General features: G+C 38.5%; 1 protein-coding gene across 4 annotated transcripts in view; it reads left to right on the top strand.

The window, feature by feature from the left end:
- CACNB4 (calcium voltage-gated channel auxiliary subunit beta 4) overlaps positions 1-18,593 on the top strand; it is a 269,552-nt gene extending 250,959 nt beyond the window's left edge. For 3 of the 4 annotated variants that reach the window (XM_004577166.3, XM_004577167.3, XM_058664480.1), the window contains 3 exons: positions 354-449; positions 12,183-12,368; positions 14,603-18,593. In XM_004577166.3, the coding sequence (XP_004577223.1) occupies positions 354-449; positions 12,183-12,368; positions 14,603-14,863 (543 nt within the window). In that variant the 3' untranslated portion in view covers positions 14,864-18,593. The remainder of the gene's footprint in view (positions 1-353; positions 450-12,182; positions 12,369-14,602) is intronic. The other variant, XM_004577170.3, reaches the window with a different exon arrangement.
- Positions 18,594-20,015: the final 1,422 nt, after the last annotated feature.

Below are 20,015 nucleotides of genomic sequence, written 5' to 3'. Positions count from 1 at the left end.
AATTGTGGGGATCCCATATGGGCTCTGGTTCTAATCCTGGCAGCCTTGCTTCCCATCCAGCTCCCTGCTTGTGCCCTGGGAAAGCAGTTGAGGACAGCCCAAAGTCTTGGGACCCTGCTCCTGCATGGGAGATCCGGAAGAGACTCCAGGCTCCTGACTTCGAGTTGGCTCAGCCCGGGCCATTGCAGCCACTTGGGGAGTAAATCATCAGACAGAAGACCTTCCTCTCTATTTCTCCTATTCTCTGTATATCTGACTTTGTAATAACAATAAATAAATCTTTTTTAAAAAAGCTCCTTATTATTTTTTTAATCAACGTTGACAATACCTCAGATTCATATCTCTTCTCTTAGGTTTTACAGAGGTTGATTAAGTCTAGAGGAAAGTCCCAAAGTAAACACTTGAACGTTCAACTGGTGGCAGCTGATAAACTTGCACAATGCCCCCCTGTAAGTATAATCATCTTTTGTCTTAATAGTTTTTGACTAATTTGAAGAGGATTTTTTTATAGTAGTGGTAACACTGTCATTTCTCCTCTAGCATTTGATGATGAGGGCTTGATGTCATAAATCTTAAGGGTTTCTTAGAATAAGTTGCTGCTGCCACATGGGATTATTCAGAAATGAATTCTGCCTGCCTTGTGATAAGAAATGAACTTAGGTCTGCACTCTTTCCTTCTCACTTGATTACCTTGTGAGCACTCAACGGACTACTTGGCATTAAGTATCCAGTCACATGGCACGTGAAGAAAATAAATGAACAAAATAAAGCATTGTTGCTTCTGCTTTGCTTTAACGTGTCTTCCAGAAAGTTCCAAGAAGCATAGAACATTCTGGTGCTGAAGGCTGAGAATTGATTGAATTGGAACTAGAGGCGCCTTGTGGGTTAGTGTATGAAAGGATCAAGATTGAAAGAGAGGGGAAACTTGGCTAAAGTGACTTTTCTCTCTAGTACCATTGCCAGAAAACAATTGCTGGGTTAAAAGCAAGCAAAGGCTGGTTGAGACTACAGGATGGTGACTGCTACTGTAGAGTCCCCAGAGACCAGTCAGCGTCTCCACCTGGTTGGTGCCTATGTCTCTGTAGAGGAAATTACCGTCTTATTCAACTGATTCTCTGGACTCTTTGATACTCTTGTGTAAAGATCGTTTATGCTCTAAGGAAGTATAAAATCTAATGTTTAGAGAAACACTGCAGGCTTTGGATTTACATGCCTGGAACCAAGCTACGATAACCAGTTCTAGGATCATGGAGGAGATCCTCCCACATGGAGTTGGGGTGAGGAATCAATGAGGGACTATGTGACCAAGCTCTTAGAGCAGTGCCTGCACCGAGAAACACTGCTTAATAGTTTCTCTGATTATCAAAGGGGCTGTGCTGTACCCTGTGTCTAATTGGTGAAATTCTGTACGGACTTGCCTGTGTGGTTCTCAACTGCATCTCAGGTCCCTAACATAACAGGCCCTTTATTCATATCTGTGAAAAGAGCAGATGAATAAGAGGATACACTGACAATACAAGCAATAAGCTTTGAAGAATCAGTATATCAGATGCTTTTGGATAGATTTTTCTCTAATCTTCCCAGTTTCCTAGTAACATAGCCATGATATATCTCCCTTTTTTAGTCAAGGCAGCTGAAAATAGAATGGCTAAATGATGTCCTTTAGATCCCATGAAACAATCAGTATTAGGTCCGAATCTGTCCAGCTCCAAAGCTAATTTCTGCCTCTTACAACTTCATCTACCTGTAGCATACACATCCCTAGTTATCTGTTCTTCAGATAGCTTTGGTAGCTATCTGATACATTAAGAAGTTTCATGTCACACTATCTAGCAACAAAATCCACTTACACAGCAGAATGTATGATTCAAGCACCAAGGGAATAGGAAAGAATGTATTTCTCAGCCCATGACCCTGTAATGCTTCACATCTGAGAGACAATAGTCTTTCCTGTGCAGCTCTCTAAGTCAGAAACAAGGCTAGTTAACAATTTTAAAGCACTATTATAAAGATAGCTATATGGCTTCGGTCTTCTGGGAAGCAGAAATCTGAAAGAAATTACATGTACAGATTTCTTGGAGACAAGATCTTTTGGTTTTTTTATGATAATGAGTGTATTAAAATTTATTCCTAATAATTAGTAGGAAAAATACTTATGTCCTATTACAATTGAGGTCTTTTAGTTGATTGGAGGGTTAATCATTGAGTCATTTTTACATCTAGTACAACTCACTGAGTTTGAAGTTACAGGAACTCAGGAAGCATGTGTACAGTTCAAGGCAGTCTTACTGTCACCTGCGCGGGACCTCTCCCCAGACCAGGAGTCTCCAGCAGCTCCATGTGAAGGAGCAACTCCTAGGAAGGCAGCATTTCCCTGTCATTGCCTTCACAGGAGACATACCTCTTTGTCATATAAAATTGATCCGATAATCCAGACATTTAAACCAACAGTTTGAACAAGTAAGGTTACCTTGTACTCAACCATGTACATAATTAACATGTTCATTTCCTATTGCACGTACAGTCTGTAATGTTAAGAATGAATTTTACACTCTATTTTGGCACATGTGAAGAAATCTCCAGATTATAAAAACCAGCAGTAACTGTAAAACAAGTCCACATTTGTCCTTGCTTTACTTCAAGACTATAATTATAATTGTCATCCAAAGATTGGTGCTCACTGTGTCATTTTAGTTCCTTTGGATGAATTTGCAGCTTGTTTAATTGTCCACTGCGACTGCCATCTGAAAAGTCAGCAGATTGTACTGGCAGTGCCTCACTTTGCTGAGAAAGTGAAAGCAGTGATTTCTGGAAAAGGAAGTGTAAAGACACTGAAACAGTTAACTCCGCACCCTAGACGCTTCGCCCTAAATTTAGGGACAGTTGAAGTTAAAACAGACCTTCAGGTGGTCCTCACTGGTGTTTCCTGAAGTATGTTCTTTGCAATAGGAGTCTCCTTTGATGTGAACAGAGTGAAAAGACCTGCCACCCAAAGTAAGCACAATAGCAACCAGGGTGGTCTACTTTCTTTATTGCAGAATTCTGAAGGTGCTGATGAACGTTTTCCATCTCCCCTAAGATAGTGCGTGCAGTGCTGCTTCTCTGGTTTTCCGCAGTGTGTTTTTTGTATAGTGTTTCATGGAACACTTGAGCAGGGAAACACTGATCCCAACCAATCTTCTCATTTTACAATTCAGGGCGCTGTGGCTGAAGGATGGGAAACCAGCTCTGCAAAGGGGATATGCTGTAGCCAGACTCAGTCTGTCCTACACTGGCAGGGCTTCAGCCAGTGGACAGCAATAGGTTAGTTGTGATATCATCTCCTGGGGAGCTTGTCAGGGGTTTCCTGTTGGCAAGGCTGTTTCTGGGAGAGCTGTCAGTCAATTTCCAAAAGAAAAGGCCAGAAGGTAAACGCTTTGAGCTCTCTCAGCCATAGGGCCTCCTTTGCCAAACTGCTCAGCTCTGCTGCAGGAGCAGGAAGCAGCAAAGATGGCATGGAAAGAGATGTGTGGGATCATGTTCCAAACTTCACAGAAGCAGAAGGCAGGCCTGATTTTGCCAACAGATCAAAGTCACCTCCCTTGTTTTAGGAAGAGGTTGAGGTTATCTGTTACTGTGAAGTCAACTGCACCCAAACTTAGTGACTTCAAACCAGAGCTATCTGGTAGTAATCAGCTGCCTGCTGACTTTTTTTTAAAAAAATAGGAATAGCTGAAAGCTACACCTGGCTGTCTCCTCTCTCCTACCAAGTGGTCTCATCTTTCCCTAGGACATCTTTAACTTTTTTGTTTGTTTGTTTCAGCTCCCAGGATTCCCAAATTCCCATAGCATACTGTTAAGCAAAGCAGTCACGAAGACTGCCCAGATGTAAGGAGAGGGGCATAGTTGCCCATGTTGATGGATATAATACCAAAGAATTTATGATCATTTAAAAATGATTGGTGGGCTCGGCAGCGTGGCCTAGTGGCTAAGGTCCTCGCCTTGATCCCATATGGCCGCTGGTTCTAATCCCAGCAGCTCCACTTCCTCTTTATCTCTCCTCCTCTCAGTATATCTGACTTTGTAATAAAAATTTTAAAAAAAATTTTAAAAAATGATTGGTTTATTTATTTGAAAAATGGCATGACGAGGGTGAGGGAGAGACTAAGAGGTCTCCAAGAGTTGGTTTACTCCCCAAATGTCCACAGTAGGTTAGTCTGGGCTATTCCAAAGCCGAGAGCTAGGAACTCCATCCCGGTCTCCCACCAGGGTGTCTCAGATACTTGCACCATCTTTCACTTCTTTCCCAGACACAGTAGCAGGAAGCTGGATCAGAAGAAGAGCAACCAGGAGTCAAACTGGTACTCTGTTATGGCATGCTTCCATCTCAGACAGCAGCTTAATCCACTGTACCATAGTGCCAGCATCTTTATGGCCATTTTTAGTCTGCTACAGACAGAAAAAATATGAGGTGAGAAGATGAACTACTGGGTAGTTCTACTTTAGAAAAAGGAAGTTTCCTCTCAATGTCCAATATTGATCCAGAGGATACTGACATAAAAGGGGCCAATGTGACCAGGACCCAAAAGCCATATTCGTAGTTTCTGGGTTTTTTGGCATGATCAGTATGACCTTGTGTTTCCAGTTATATGCCTACCTGCATACCATATTTGCAGATTTCATTTTGTTTCTTCTGAGTATTTATATCTTTTTCCTTGTAACATAAATTGAAGATTCAGACTGCCCTGGTACTATAATAAAAGCTACATATTGTTTGATGACAAAAACAGATGGATGAATTTATAAAATACATGTCATCCTTTCATCCTACCTGGTTACAAACTCATCTGTGTTACCAGAGGGTGACTCTGTGGCTTTTTGTGCTGTGTAAAATGACATTGATCACTGCCTCTGGTAGTCTCACACTCCTCTGACATTACAGAACTATAGTACTCTCATCTTTCGTTCTTTATTTTCCATTGCTGAACGGAAAGACTAAAGGGAACAACGGTGCCCAGTATCCTTGATTGTATTACTCTCACACCGTGATTTTCCACTATCCTTTTGCAATAATTTTATTACTTAGAATTATGTAAATTCACTTATCTATTTGCCAAGTTCCTGGATATCCATTGATTAATTCCTGACACTGCTTTTGACCAATGGGGAATCAATTGTGGGTGTTTCCTTCATAAAACAAGGCCACCTGGGTCCAGCTGCTCTGTGCAAAGGGGATTGTCTTTTCTGGAGATTGCAGCCATTCAAATAGGATATAGAAGATTAGGGATAGTTCATTCCCAATAGTGCTGTGAGGTAGCACATCAGAAAATTAGAATTTAACAAAACCACTGGGTACTTTCTCTAGAGATAATTACATTGACAGGTGTTATTCTAATCCTTGAAGAATAAGAATTGATGCAATGGAGGGCTGAGGGTAAGAAAACGTAAGTTTGTCATGATTGTCACAAGTAGACAGAAGCTGAAAGGGAGCAATCACTATATTTTTGCCTTCTTGTGACTCCCACCCATTGAGTGGTAACAATTATGATTGTCTCTCCTTTTGAATTTATTAAAGTAGAAACTAACAGAATAACTGAAAGTTTCTTCTAACACTGGTAACTTTGCTTTATTCCTGTAAAACCTCCTAGATCTTTGAGAACATACACCTTTCACTTAGAGTCGGTTTTTCTGTTCCTGGTTGACCTGTGAGTTAAGTGCTTAGGACCTTGAAGGATTTAATAATTTAAAGAGTGAAGTTTTTTATATGGAAGTAACGGTGGTTGGTTCATTTGTAGTCAGGATCACTTATTATGCCCTTAGTCTACTTAATGAATCATGTTTGTCAATGTTTTATTTTTGAACTTTTTTTTACTTGAAAGAGTTACAGAAAAAAAAAAAGATCTTTCCTCCACTGGTTTACTCCCTAGTTGATTGCAATGTTCAGAGATGAGCAAGTATGAAGCTGTGAGCCTGGAATTTCTTATGGGTCTCTTATGTGGCTGAAAGGGCCCAAGGCCTTGAGCCATCCTCTGCTGCTTCCCCATTAGTAGCAAACTGAACTAAAAGAAGAACAGCTGAGACTCAAACTGGCACCCATATGGGATGCCTGTAATGCAAGGAGGATTAGCCTGTCACTGGCCCTCAATCTTGTTTTTAATGGTGAAGGTTTTGAAATTCTCTATATTTCCATAGCAGAATAATAACAGCTCAGCCTGTTGTTTGTTTTTTCGACTTAGAAATAGCAAAGTTCTTCACTTTGTTGATGTGATGTATACCATTTATTGGTTTGCATGTGTTGAACCATCCCTGCATGCCTGGGATAAATCCCACCTAGTCTGGGTGAATGATATGCCTGATATATTGTTGGATTCTGTTGGATAGTATTTTTTTAAAGGATTTTTGCACCTGTATTCATCAGGGATATTCTGTAGTTCTTTGTTGCATCTCTGTCTAGCTATGGTGTTCAGGTAATGCTGGCTTCATAGAATGAGTTTGGAACTATTGCCTCCCTGTCCATTATTCTATTATTTTGAGTACCTTGTGGAGGATTAGGGTCAGTTCTTGAAATGTTTGGTAGATTTCCAGAGTGAAGGCATCTGGTCCAGGGCTTTTCTGCGTTAGAAGAGTTTTAGTTACTGAAATCATATGATCATCTCAATAGATACAGAGAAGGCTTTTGATAAAATCCAACAACACTTCATGCTAAAAAAAATTAAACAAGATAGGCAGAGAAGGAACATTCTACAAGACGATCAAAGCAATATATGAAAAGCCCAATGCCAGCATCATACTGAATGGGGAAAGATTGGAAGCTTTTCACTAAGACCAGCATGTCCAATTTCCCCACTGCTACTCAACATAATATTGGAAGTCCTCACTAGAGCTCTTTTTTTTTAAGGTTTATTTATTTTTACTACAAAGTCAGATATACAGAGAGGAGGAGAGACAGAGGAAGATTTTCCGTCTGATGATTTACTCCCCAAGTGACCGCAATGGCCGGGGCTGAGCCAAGTCGAAGTCAGGAGCCTGGAGTCTCTTCCAGGTCTCCCACATGGGTGCAGGGTCCCAAGACTTTGGGCTGTCCTCAACTGCTTTCCCAGGGCACAAGCAGGGAGTTGGATGGGAAGTGGAGCTGTAGGGGTTAGAACCAGTGCCCATATGGGATCCTGGCATGTTCAAGGCAAGGACTTTAGCCACTAGGCCACCATGCCCAGCCCCCTACTAGAGCTCTTCGGCAAGAAAACAAAATTAAAAGAATGTAAATCATAAGCAAGGAATTAAAATTATCATTGTTCATAGGTGACATGATTCATTACATAAGAGAACCAAAAGATTCAATCAAGAGACTTAGAACTCATAAGAGAATTTGGCAGAGTAGCATGGTACAAAACAAATGAACATAAAACAATGGTGTTAGTATACATACATAACTCCATGGCTGAGAAAGAAATTATAAGTACAGTCCCCTTGAAAATAGCAGAGATGAATCTTAAATACCTTGGAAAACCTGACCAAAGATGTGGAAGACCTTCTATGATGAAAATTGCAAAACACTGAAAAAAGAAATAGAAGACATTAAAAGATATATTTATTTTATACCTACCAGTCCCTCTTTATAACTTCACTGCCAAAGGGATTTAGAATAAATAAGTAGAATGAGCTCTATTCCTAAACCTAGGGTTAGAGAAGCATTGTATCAAAATGAGAGTTTCCAATTATTCCATTTGCTTGGAACTACCCAGGAAAACTCCATCCCTGACAAACCAGGATGGCTGTTTGTCCTAATTAAGATGGCTTCCCTGGGAAAGATCGTTCTGTATTACTCTGTGAGTGGAGAACCAGACAAATGACTAACATACTTTAAAAAAATTTTTTAAGGGAAGTCATTGCAAATCTTCTTCATTTGCATATGATTCAACTTCAGTCTTTCTTCCCTGCCATTTTAATTCTTAGAACCACAGGATGAATTGGAGGCATGTCTTTTACTCTTGTCTGTTTACAGTGCTTTGATTTTCAATCCTGAAAGATCTTACCCAGAAAAGGAGCCTAATGTCTTTTTTTGTTTTATTTTGTTTTGTTTTGTTTTGTTTTGTTTTGAAAGGCAGGGAGGGGAGGACGAGAGAGAGAGAGAGAGAGAGAGAGAGAGAGAGAGAGAGAGAGAATCTTTTCATTTGTTGGTTCACTCTCCCAGTGCCCACAGTAGCCAAGTGTGGCCCCGCATCAAAGCCATGAGCCATGAACTCTGTCCAGGTCTTCCATGTGTGTGGCAGGGACCCAAGTCTTTGAAGCTGTGCCTGAATTTTTGGTGGTGTGTTTTGATTTGTGTTCACTTTGGCAGCCACATCATTTCTCTCCATCTCAGTTGAAGAAAATATTCCATCTTAAATGCCAAAGGGTTGTGTTCTGGCACTCTTTGAAAAGAGTTTCCTCTTTTTAAAAAATGCTTATTTGAAAATTGGAGTGATAGAGCAAGAAGAGAGAGATCTTATATCTGCTGGCTCATTCCCCACATGGCTGAAATGACTGTAGCTGGGCCAAACCAAAACCAGAAACCAAGATCTCCATCTAGGTCTCCCAACTTAGGTAGCAAGGATCCAAGTACTTGAGACATCATCATCCCCTATTTCCCAGATGCATTAGCAGGGAACTAGATCAGAAGCAAAGAACCAGGACTCAAGCCATGCCCTTGAATAAAATGTGGGCATCGGAGCAGCAGCCCAGTCCCCTGCACCACAATGCCCACCCACACAGCTCCATCTTAACCTCACACTGAGCTTTCTCTAGCGACATAGTTTCAGTGAGAGAAGAACTTGCCGGGTTTGCTGATTAGACAATTTTATGCATCTATGTCCTATGCTGTGGATATCACATATGGCATAATAAGGCACTGACATAAAATATAATCTTAGAATTTATGAAAAACTTGCAAATCTGACTTATATAATTTACTTGGTTGCTTTTCTTTGAATGCCTTGTATAACTGAGAGGTTTTTTTTTCTCAAAACGATTTTTCTAGCACTCTGCTCTACTCAGCTGTGTTATTTCCCAAACAGTTACAAAGAGAGATGGTTACAGATACACAGGCTGTGAAATTCTTCCTAGTTGAAAATAAGACACATATGTCACTGTTCATTCAGAAGCTGAAATTTGCTCTTCTGTATGCTTTTGAAAGCCTAAAAACGGTTTCAGATCAGTTTCAATCCCTATAGCTGTCTTTTATGCAAAAGCATAGTTTCCTAGAAATGATGAAGGAATCAGCAAACAGCCAAGTGCTCCTTTGTATAAATTCTATCTACTGACAAAGGAAGAACTTTGTTAAAATTTCTTGCGTTCACATGTGATGACACTGACAATGATGACATTCTAACATGTAGAACAGCCAAATAGATTAATGCCTCATCCAGATAGTGTTCTGTGATGATGGATGCTCATCCCGTAGTTCCCTGCTGTTGATGCTCTGTAGTCCTGACTGGGACCATCACGATCCATCCAGCCCAGCTAAACCTGGAAGGTTATCTAACTGGGAACTTGACGAAAGCAAGGAAATAACTGTTGAGACTAAATTGATATTTCAGAATGAGACCTTTTTATCCAATATGACTGTGAACACAAACAAAATAATATAAACAGGGGTAGATGTTGAGGCACAGCAGTTAAAACACTGTTTGAGATGCCTGCTTTCCATATGAGAGTGCCTGATTCAAGTCTCAGCTACTGTTTCCTGTCTAGCTTCCTGCTATTTCACAACCTGGAGGAAGGAGGTCATGGCTCAAGTGCATTGACCCCTGCTGCCCATGTGGGAGACTGAATGGAGTTCTGGCGTTTGGTTTCAGCTGGGGTCCAGCCCTAGCTGTTGCAGACATTTAAGGAAGTGGATGGAAGAACCTCTTCTCCTTCTCTCTAGTTCTGCCTTTAAAAAAAAAAAAGTTTTTTGTTTTGTTTTGTTTTGTTTTGATTGGGCTTCAAGTCACTGATTCTGGAATTGCTAATAATTCTGAGCCTGCAGCTGATGCAGGAAGTGTCCATTCTTTCGGTGCTGCTATTTCCTCCTTTCTTTGACCTGTGTCCTTTGGTTTGCAGATACTCTTTGGGCTATGGCTGACTTGACCCTTGTGAGTCAGCACTGCAGTGCCATTGCCTATTTGGACAATTCTCAGATTCTGTATTTATAACTCGTAACGATTTACCTAACTGGGAGGGGAGGCTTTTGAGTGTAGGAGTCAAGGGTTACTTTCGCAGAAGCACAGTATTGATTCTAAAGCCATGTGTTGACGGAAGCTCTAGGAATGAATTGTCTTCCCCCTCGCAGGCTTTAAGGTTCCATTGTTTCTCTCCTCCTGATCTGCTTTCTTCTTATCCCTCTAAGAATAGAATTCCTCAACTTACTCATGATTTCCTCTTCCTTATAAGTTCAGGTTTCCCATGTCTCCTGATCTCTTCCTAAACTTATATCTGTAGGCTTCAGCCGCTAACAATAATGGGCTCACTCCCTGCCTTTGTTGTTCTGAGTGAAGGTATCAGTATGACCAGGATTATTGTAAGAGTTTTGATGCTGCCTGTCCACAGGCTGTAGGTTTTTTGAGCCCATGATGATATCTGTTTTCCTTGCTATTATATACCCATACAGTACCCATGATGTTTAGCACTGCATTGGTATGAATATCTTATGAATGAATAAAAATTTTTTTAAAGGTAACATCTGAAATCCAATCATTATTTTTGCTGGAGGCCAGTTCTCTGTTTTTCAGGTGCATCAGCTGAGTCTTCTCACACCTGAGTCAGTTTGGACTGATATCAGGTTATTTACTTTACTGATCTTGCTTCAAAAACCTTCAAACAAATTCATAATTTAGAGTCAAGTTGTTCAGTAAGGTAGGGGAGGGGTATTTTTGGTGCAACAGTTGTGAGGCTGCTTGAGATGGAACATCCCATGTTAGAGTGCTTGGGTTCAGGTCCCACATCTGCATCTGATTCCAAATTCCTGCTGAGGGGTGGGTCCCTTGCTCCCAACATGGGAAATCTGCATTCTGTTTTTAGTCTCCTGGCTTACACCGGACCTCAGCTCTGCCTTTTGCAGGATTTTAGGAGTGAACAAGCAGATAGAAAATGTGTGTGTGTGTGTGTGTGTGTGTGTGTGTCTTTCTCTTTCTGCCTTTCAAATAAACACAAATTTTTAAAAGATGTTTTTACTAGACTGATGTGATGAAATATATTGGAGGAAAGATGGGTTCTTTGGTGACTTCTTTTTCAAGGAGCCTTTGTTCTAAAACCTGAAGAGAATCAATCCACTGAGGACCCCCCTCCCCCACAACCTGCCTGTTTCTTACAGTCAGTGCTGATGGCGGTACCCCTGTCATGGTTCCTTACTGAGAGATTTTATTTTGGTAGAATGAGTTGATAATAGGAGTTGCATGTAGTGGTTGTAGAGTGAGGAAGATATTTTACTCCAGCTTCTCAAAGTTGGAGTATGCTTTTCTCTTTGTGAAATGTGGAGGAGCCACCTTGCCCTTTGGAATAGAAGGACAACATCTTGATTACTAGATAGATGTTGGGCAAAGTCTGTGCTAACAGAAACATGGACACCCAGCACTTATGTGTGGCATTTCTGTTCCCTAATTAAATACCTCCCCTCTGTTTCAGACATTTCACGAAACAACCTTGTGATGACACCGATCACTGGTGGTCTAATATTGATCCTACATCATCTGTCTATTGCTTTGTCATGAAACAGATAATGTCATTTCCACAAATGTTTTCCTTTATGACATGATTACCTTGAAAGAGGAAATGTTTATTTCAATGATGGGGTCATTAGCCCAGACATTTTCAGAACTCCTTTTTCAGTACTGTTAACTTGCTTTTCTTCATAGTTGAAACTAAGTACAATTCAGTTCTATGGAAATGTGTCACCAAAGACTTATATGTATATATGTATTTTTGTGTATTACATTTTCACATCTGGATTGTCTTTGTTTTTCCAAATAATGAAAATCCAACTATTTAATGAGCTTCTGCAGTTTTTACATAATTTGGCATATTTGAACAGGATAAACATGGAGCTTTTCACTTGACTTTGAAACTATTGATTCAACCCGCAGATTTGACTACATATCAGATATACTGTTGTTTACTTTATGTGGAATTCTGTGTTTTATTGCCTAAAACTCAAAGTGGAATAAGATGTATGTTCTTGTGGTCTTCAGGAGATGTTTGATGTTATATTGGATGAGAATCAGCTAGAGGATGCGTGTGAACACCTGGGAGAGTATCTCGAGGCGTACTGGCGTGCCACACACACAACCAGCAGCACCCCCATGACCCCTCTGCTGGGGAGGAATTTGGGCTCCACAGCATTGTCACCATATCCCACTGCAATTTCTGGATTACAGGTGCTGTCACTTTTTGCTTGTGTTTTTACAAGGTTGCTGTTAAGATTCTGTAGAGAACTTGATTAGGATGGACACTGTTTTTTGTAATCTGTGGAGGGAACCATATGGAAACATGATATAAAAATTCTAAAATGCTACCTGATCATGAACTATCATAAAGAAAGTTATCTTGAGTTATTCTGTTGCTATGAATTTTGCTGTGTATGAATTTATAAGGGAATTAACTTACATAAGTTCATCCTTCCTATGTCTAAACTTCATCAGGAAACTAAATGCATACTCAGTGCAACTGCCAATTATTTCTATGTGCCACTTTTTGTATAGATATGTGTGTGAAAGGATTGGGTATTGTGGCTGGTTAAGTAAGATATTTGGGGCATCTTGGCCTTTTAACTGCCCTGAACTGGTTCTGCTCCATAGGCTGCCAGATCTGCCATCTTGCCTACATTGCACAAGACAGAATGTGAACACGAGTCGAGTCGAGTTACTCTATTGGAGGCAGGGACAAAGCTTTGAATCCTGTTGGATGTGCAGGGGCCTGCCTTGGTCAGTGGCTGTAGTAAGTGTCCTTCAGGGGCTCTGGGGACAAGCACAGACTAAGGAAATTCTTCTGCTATTCTGGTGTTGTGCTGATAGCTAGATGTAGGGAGTCAGAGGCAGTATGGTGCAGAATACATCTCGTCTTCTTTCTACACTAATTATTATTTACCATTTGTCAAGCGGCTGCTGGAATGTGGCCAAGCCCCCAGCTGACTGAGGAACGTGTGGTCAATCAAGCCCTCTTGCATCATGACTAGTTTTGTCTTAATGGGTTATAATGATCATCATAATTGTAGATCATGTAGAGTCAACTCTGAGATAAATGGTGCTCTCTGAAGTGCTATTATAACCATATTACTCCTCTACAAAATTGCATCTTTGTAAGCAGAACATCTTTTTCATAAATTAATAGCTTTTGAGCCTGGAAACGAACATGAGAGATGTATTATTGTGATGTACAGTGTATTTGTATGCACCAGGAATATTTCTTGCCTTGTTTCTGTTCCCATGTGTTAATCTGAGCACAACAATTTCATTGACTAATTATGTTTGGCTCTGCATTTTATGCTGTGCAATGAGAATTGGATGAGTGAAGCAATAGCTTTTGTAATATAGGTAGGAAAGCAATGTTACACTTGTGTATGAATCCAGTCCTTTTGATTCATCCTCCCTAAGTCGTTTACCTGCAGTGGTTCTCCTGGTTTCACTTGTGAGTTAATGTGGTGCCCTTTGTTCCATGGTCTCTTTCCTCCTGTAACCAAAGGTGCTTCATTGTTAAGGTACCTGACTGAGGCTAAGGCCATGGGATGTGACCCATCCAAAGAGTACCCTTACTGGAGATGCAGCTGTGCCTGTGTTTTATCTGAATATTGTTCCTTAAGTGAAATGACCCTGTGAGCTGAAGGACACATATGTGTTCCCATAGTGGGGAAAGTGCTGAACACTATTTCCTGGGGCATCAAATAAATGTCTTAAGATACTGATTTTAATTAATGCATCAGGGAAATTTAGTTTGTAGCTAAAAGTTATTTTTGCAGGACAGTTCAGTTGAAGAAGTAAAATAAGTCTGTCAGTTAACTAGTTCTATAACTACCATATGCTCCATTGGAAAGAATATTACTGCACATCTCACATTTATATAGGATGCAGAAACAAATCCATTCTTTTATGGTTGACACAACTAATGATTTCATTAAGATAATTTTAAAAGATACAAGAACATTCAGTTAGAGTAAGGTAAAGCTTGTGGATTTAGGGAAAAGATTCTATGAATATGAGAGAGAATAGAATAATATATGTTATTCTGAACCTTTGTAAGCAACACTAAAATGAATATAAGAGAGGAATAGAATAATTAATGCTATTCTGAACCTTTGCAAGCAACACATTTCCAATGGAAATGGAATTATGAAGCCTTCCTAACTATATTGAGTCCCATTCAATAGCTAACTTTCGATTCTGTATTTTTAATAAGCAGCAGAGTCATGCAGTGTAATGAAATTCATAAACTGTCAACATGCTGGCATCTTTGCATGTTGAGTCTCAAATAAAGAAGGCCAGTATTTTGAATAGACCATTTATGCTTAATTTAGTCACATTTAGCATCAAATTCACAGATCCTGTTATTATATATACAATAGCATGTGTAGATGGATAAAGCAGATGTTAATCAATGAACTCTCTGATATTCCTAGAGTCAGCGAATGAGACACAGCAACCATTCTACAGAGAACTCCCCAGTTGAAAGAAGAAGTCTAATGACCTCTGATGAAAACTATCACAATGAACGGGCTCGGAAGAGTAGGAACCGCTTGTCTTCCAGTTCCCAGCATAGCCGAGATCATTACCCTCTTGTGGAAGAAGATTACCCTGACTCCTACCAGGACAGTTACAAACCCCATAGGAACCGAGGATCACCAGGGGGATATAGCCATGACTCTCGCCACAGGCTCTGAGTCTGCCAAAACAAAAACACACTCATCTGTTGACAGTTTGCCATAGCACTGCTAGAATAACCCAGTCATCTTAACTTGGCAAGCCAGCACAACTACCATGCTTACAGGTTGTTGTAATTTGATGAGGCAAAAAAAGGGGGGCAAAAAAAAGTATATTATGCCCTTGTTGCTAGATGGATATTAGATGCCCAGTCATATAGATATTTTCAAGTGCAACATTTACAGGATAGCAGTACCTTTTGTTTTCTTCATAAATTTAGACACATCAATTTGTAATTTAGGGTACTTATCAAGGCACATATAAAATAATAATTTCCCATGCTGGAAATTCCAAATGACCAGTTCCAGTTGGAACCAATTTATAAACCAATTCCTGTTGGAATTTGGGTGAATTGACTAGAAAGTCTACTTGAGCATGTTGCAATCAGTTGAAAAATCTAAAAAAAAAAAAAAAAAAAAAAACCAAACCCACAATCATCAAGAAAATCAAAGTACCAATAGAAGTCAAAACCAGCTATGATATTTATTTGCTGGAAGCTAAATTATACTTAAATTTGGAATGTATAAACATTTTAACACATGTTAATATTGCTGGATGACTTTTCAGATTTACCAAATATATTGATAGTGCCAAAAAAATTTCAGAAATCTTAATGCAGAAATTTTATTATAGTCTCCTCAGATTTTACTATTTTTATTTCTTTCCTGGCACAGCTGTTGTTTTCAGAGCATTTTGCTTTTTTTGCTGTTGTTGTTTTGTTTAGTTAGTACTGTTAGCATGTTTGAAAAAAATTAAAAGTGTATTCAGAATTAAGTGAGAGAGAAAGTTCAAGGAAAGCCCAATCATTGCTGTCTGTATTGAATGGAAAATGGGGTGGTATTTCCCCTTCTAATCTATCTGAACATAACTACATACGTTCAGGAATGTGCAGGAATCTGGTCCAGGTCCTTCTTGAACACAATGCTGAGCATCTCCAGTTGGGGATTTATCTGTCCTGCCTGATGCAAACATGGGGTCAGTGTTTCCTGCCAACACAATTGAGTATGTTTTCATTGCTTCATGCAGTGTCTGTCTTTGAATATCTGAATGTGCTAGATCTTCACCAAATTCTTAAATCATGTCAAGGATTTCTTGACATGGATGTATTCAACTTTGATGTTGAAAGCTGGTTTTTTCACAAAACAACCAATTGAAAGAAGTAAAAACAAGTGGTCAGTTTAAAAGCTTCCATTCAAAAGTAAACTGGCAGATTCAAGATATATTTTTTCAATAAAATCACAGCAATCTTAATGCAAGGATTATAAAAAAGAATTTGGAGGTTGAACTGCCTTATTTCTAATGAACATTAGAGCCCCTTACTAAGTTTTCAGTTTAATTTCCCCCCAGTGGCTGTAATTATAAAATGGTGACCTGTGTCTCACAAAGGAAGCCTTAGATTCCCTGTGATTTAAGAAACTATTGAAAATGACTTTTTATATAATATATGCTAGTCTTTACATAATGCAGTTTCTAAAACCCCAAGAAGACCCATCATAAAGTTGTTTTTTATTAGTCCATATTTTAGAGCCTACTTTGAAAGCAAAAACTAATTTTTATCACTTAACCATTTCAATACCTACTTTCTCACAGCATGAACAAGTTAGTAATTGTTCTGATCATGAACATACAGTCCATGTTCTTGATTAGTTATCTGTATCTTGAACCTCTTCGTAGCCTCACTACGTGCCCTTTCTGTATTCACCCTGAGTACTGCACATGAACCTGTTTAGCTAATTATGAGGATGCCTATAATTCTGTCAGTCATCTCAAACATTTGATACAATTACAAAACATGGGCTTGGTAAATTTTGCAAGTTAACATGTGAGAACTGGCTTATGAGGTTCTTTTGTCACCTAGTGAAGCTGACAGAACTTTCAGTTTAAGACTTAAAAGAGCCGTATCCATTAGGCACCTTAATAAACACATAACCTGCCATTACTGAATACTTTGTTAGAACACAGAAAAGCATTTTCCAGCAAACAAAAATATATTTATTACATGTACAGCACATATTTGCATGAGAAAGAAAACATTAGCCAAAACATTTTTCTATATGCTTTACTGGTTTCTTGTTTGTGCGCACTAAAGTATTTAATTGCAAAAAGTACACCAAGGTGTATCAATGTAGACTAGGCAGCTGTTCAGCTTTTTCTGTAGTGGCATTAGCAATTTGGTCATTTAAATACTTTATGATATATACATTTTATGGCAGGTAGGTATGACAGAATTTACATATATTTCCTAGGTAACAAGATTATCATCTTATTTCAACTGTTTTAAATCAAGTCACTTATTTTGAAAGGCCTCCCAAAGCCTTGTTTGTACTCTTCCATGTCATGCTGGTAAAGACAGAGGCCCATTCAATATCTGTGCACAAAACTAACCTATCATTTACCATCAAGTGTCCATTCTTATTTTGCTTTGGTTTTTTACTCAAAAGTTAACAATCTTGGAAGGGGTATAAGATATAGTTTCTTAATGAATATGTTTAAAATTTTACTTTGATTTGTTATATTCTTTCACCTTCATTCTCTAGTAAGTTTATCCTCTCCAAATGAATAAGAAATACCCATCTTTCCACTTTTTTTTAAACCTTAGAGTTTATTGTGTAAATTATACTAAAATCCAGATATATACTAAATGGAAAGCTTTATTTTTGCCACACATACTGAGTATCTTCAGAAAGTACACATTCCACAAATATTTTCTTGCGATATTATTTAAATATAGCAAATGATTATGAGCCAGAGAAACAAGTCACAAAATGTTTTGAGGCTGTTTTAGCTTGTAGTATAAACTACATAGAATTCTGTCATCCTGAGCAACATTTAATAATGTAGACTCATGTGCCAATGTTAAAATGTAGTGCTGGAAAAAAGGAGGAGAGCAATTTGTCAATCCTGATGTCACCTCTCAAGGCTATCATGTGAGAAAGCGTGACTCCAATGTTATAATAAACAATATATATTGTTTTATGTCAATATTTCAAGCAACTCTTAGAAGTGCTTCTGAGTGACTCATGATTCACTTATCTGTATACAGTTCTGTTGGAAAGAAGGTTAAACTTGTTAACAGTTTAGACTGATGTTTCTCAATAAGTCTTAATTTTGTGCAAGTCATTGCATTCGTCCTTAATGAAATGAATCTTGAAAAAAGGTGAAACAAATTCTGAGGCAATTATTGTTCCCTTAATTTGTTGTTTATTATTGTTGTTTGCAAAATGTATTTTTGAAATGTTAACATTGATACCTGCATACTTGAACTTGTCTTTTGTGTGGGGGCCTTAAAATTCAAATAGGAAGTGGGGGCAATGAAAGAGAGTAAACTAAGGAAATTAGGCCAGAAGATGGTTTTTATGTTTGACTCTTTAGATGAACATATCACAAAATGTTGTTGAGGCCCAGGGTGTCAGTTAAGAATGTTTCTAGGCAATCTTAATTTGCATGTTAGCACATTCTCTCCATTATACAATATTATTTTCATATTTGCTAAAACAGTGTAATACTATATGAGTTACCCTATATATAACTATTTATACTACCTCTTCTACAGAGAAGACAACTTGTCTTTAAAGGGAAAACTCTTTGTCAACAAATAGTAATAAAATTTATGCTGTTCCTGTTGACCTTGCTGCAAAGCTGATTGAATCAAGTGTCCAGATACGCTTTTCCTTTAGGTTTTAATCACTTCCAAAACACTCGTTTTCCCTTCATTTTTTTCCACGTTAGTGAAGATTTTTTTTCTTTTGGCCTCGGTTTATGGTTTTTCATAAGGCATGATTAATTTAACAAATAAGTCATCACAGGGAAAAAACACATTATAAAAATTACCTTTGTGTGCAACTTGTTAGAATTTGTAGCTCCAAGTCCAAAAAAAAAAAAGCAATTGCAGAGACTTGATGCATAAACACAGCTAGTTTACAAATTCAGATTGAGCCTTGATTTCTCCAGTGGGTGCCCAGAGCATAACTCAGCCACTTACTGGGTAAGGACCTAAATTATTATCGACGCCCAGGTAATTAAAACAAGCTTCCATCATTGTTTCAAATAAATACATATGTATCCCTTATTTCTTTTCTATTTCTATTTTTACCTTTGTCAGGACAGTGATGCATGTCAATTTCTTTTTAAATTATGTACATTTCATCCTTGAATGCCTACATGAATGAAAACTTTGTCAGAAATTATATACTAAAATCCATTTTGTTAGTTCCTCCTAATTTTGAATATTCTCCATGCATAATGGCTAATAAGTAACTTGCATAGATTGTGTCCAAGGCACAAGGAAAAATTCTATTGTGAGTAATCAAAACAGTAAATACAGTAGCTGTTAGACAACAAGGCTAACTTTGTTGCTGACTGAAGCAATTACCTTAGTCAAAACAGTTACACTGGTTTATATGGACGGAGCTCCTACATCAGTGCTTTATGCTTTCTTGACGATAGTCTGTCTTGAGCGCGATACAGCCTCGGATAGCAACCAGGTCTATCTAATTAATTCCAAATGTTTCATATAACGGAGTGCTATGCAAAGATGAGAGCGTGTCTCATCGGATAATCTCTAGGAAGAATTCTAACTCCCACCTGCATGGCTGAGACATAAGTAAGAATGAACAGCAGTGAGATGAGGAGTCACAGCACATCGGAAGCTTTGTTTTGATAGAAAATATTACCAATAAATTTCAGACGGTTTGAGGACTACGTTGATTCTTCCTCATTAGAAAAGTATAAAGAGTTAAAAGGAGAACCATTGAAGCAGCAGTGACAGGCCTCCAGCTTTTCAACAGTTTGTGATTGTTCCCAGTTATTTTTTGAACACTTAAATTCCTCTAAAAAATGGCTATGTCTTTATTTACATAGGGGCCTCTTTGCCCTTCTTGCATGCCACCTTCACACATTTTTAACAGAAATCAGTGTGAACTCTGTATGCATAAAAGGATGTATTAAAGACGCAGGATCATTGATGCTATATTATTACATACTATTTTTCATATGCCTTACAATATTTTCTGGGATGTTATTAAAAGGAAAGCATTTTATTGCCAAAATAAATCTATGTTATTACTTTTAATCTGCATTAGCAGTAGAAAAATAATGTAGCAAAAATATATT

Source organism: Ochotona princeps, chromosome 5 (genome assembly GCF_030435755.1).
Source record: "Ochotona princeps isolate mOchPri1 chromosome 5, mOchPri1.hap1, whole genome shotgun sequence".
Classification (NCBI taxonomy): domain Eukaryota; kingdom Metazoa; phylum Chordata; class Mammalia; order Lagomorpha; family Ochotonidae; genus Ochotona; species Ochotona princeps.
The sequence above is the reverse complement of the archived record's forward strand: the minus strand, read 5'-3'. Positions and strand labels throughout refer to the sequence as shown.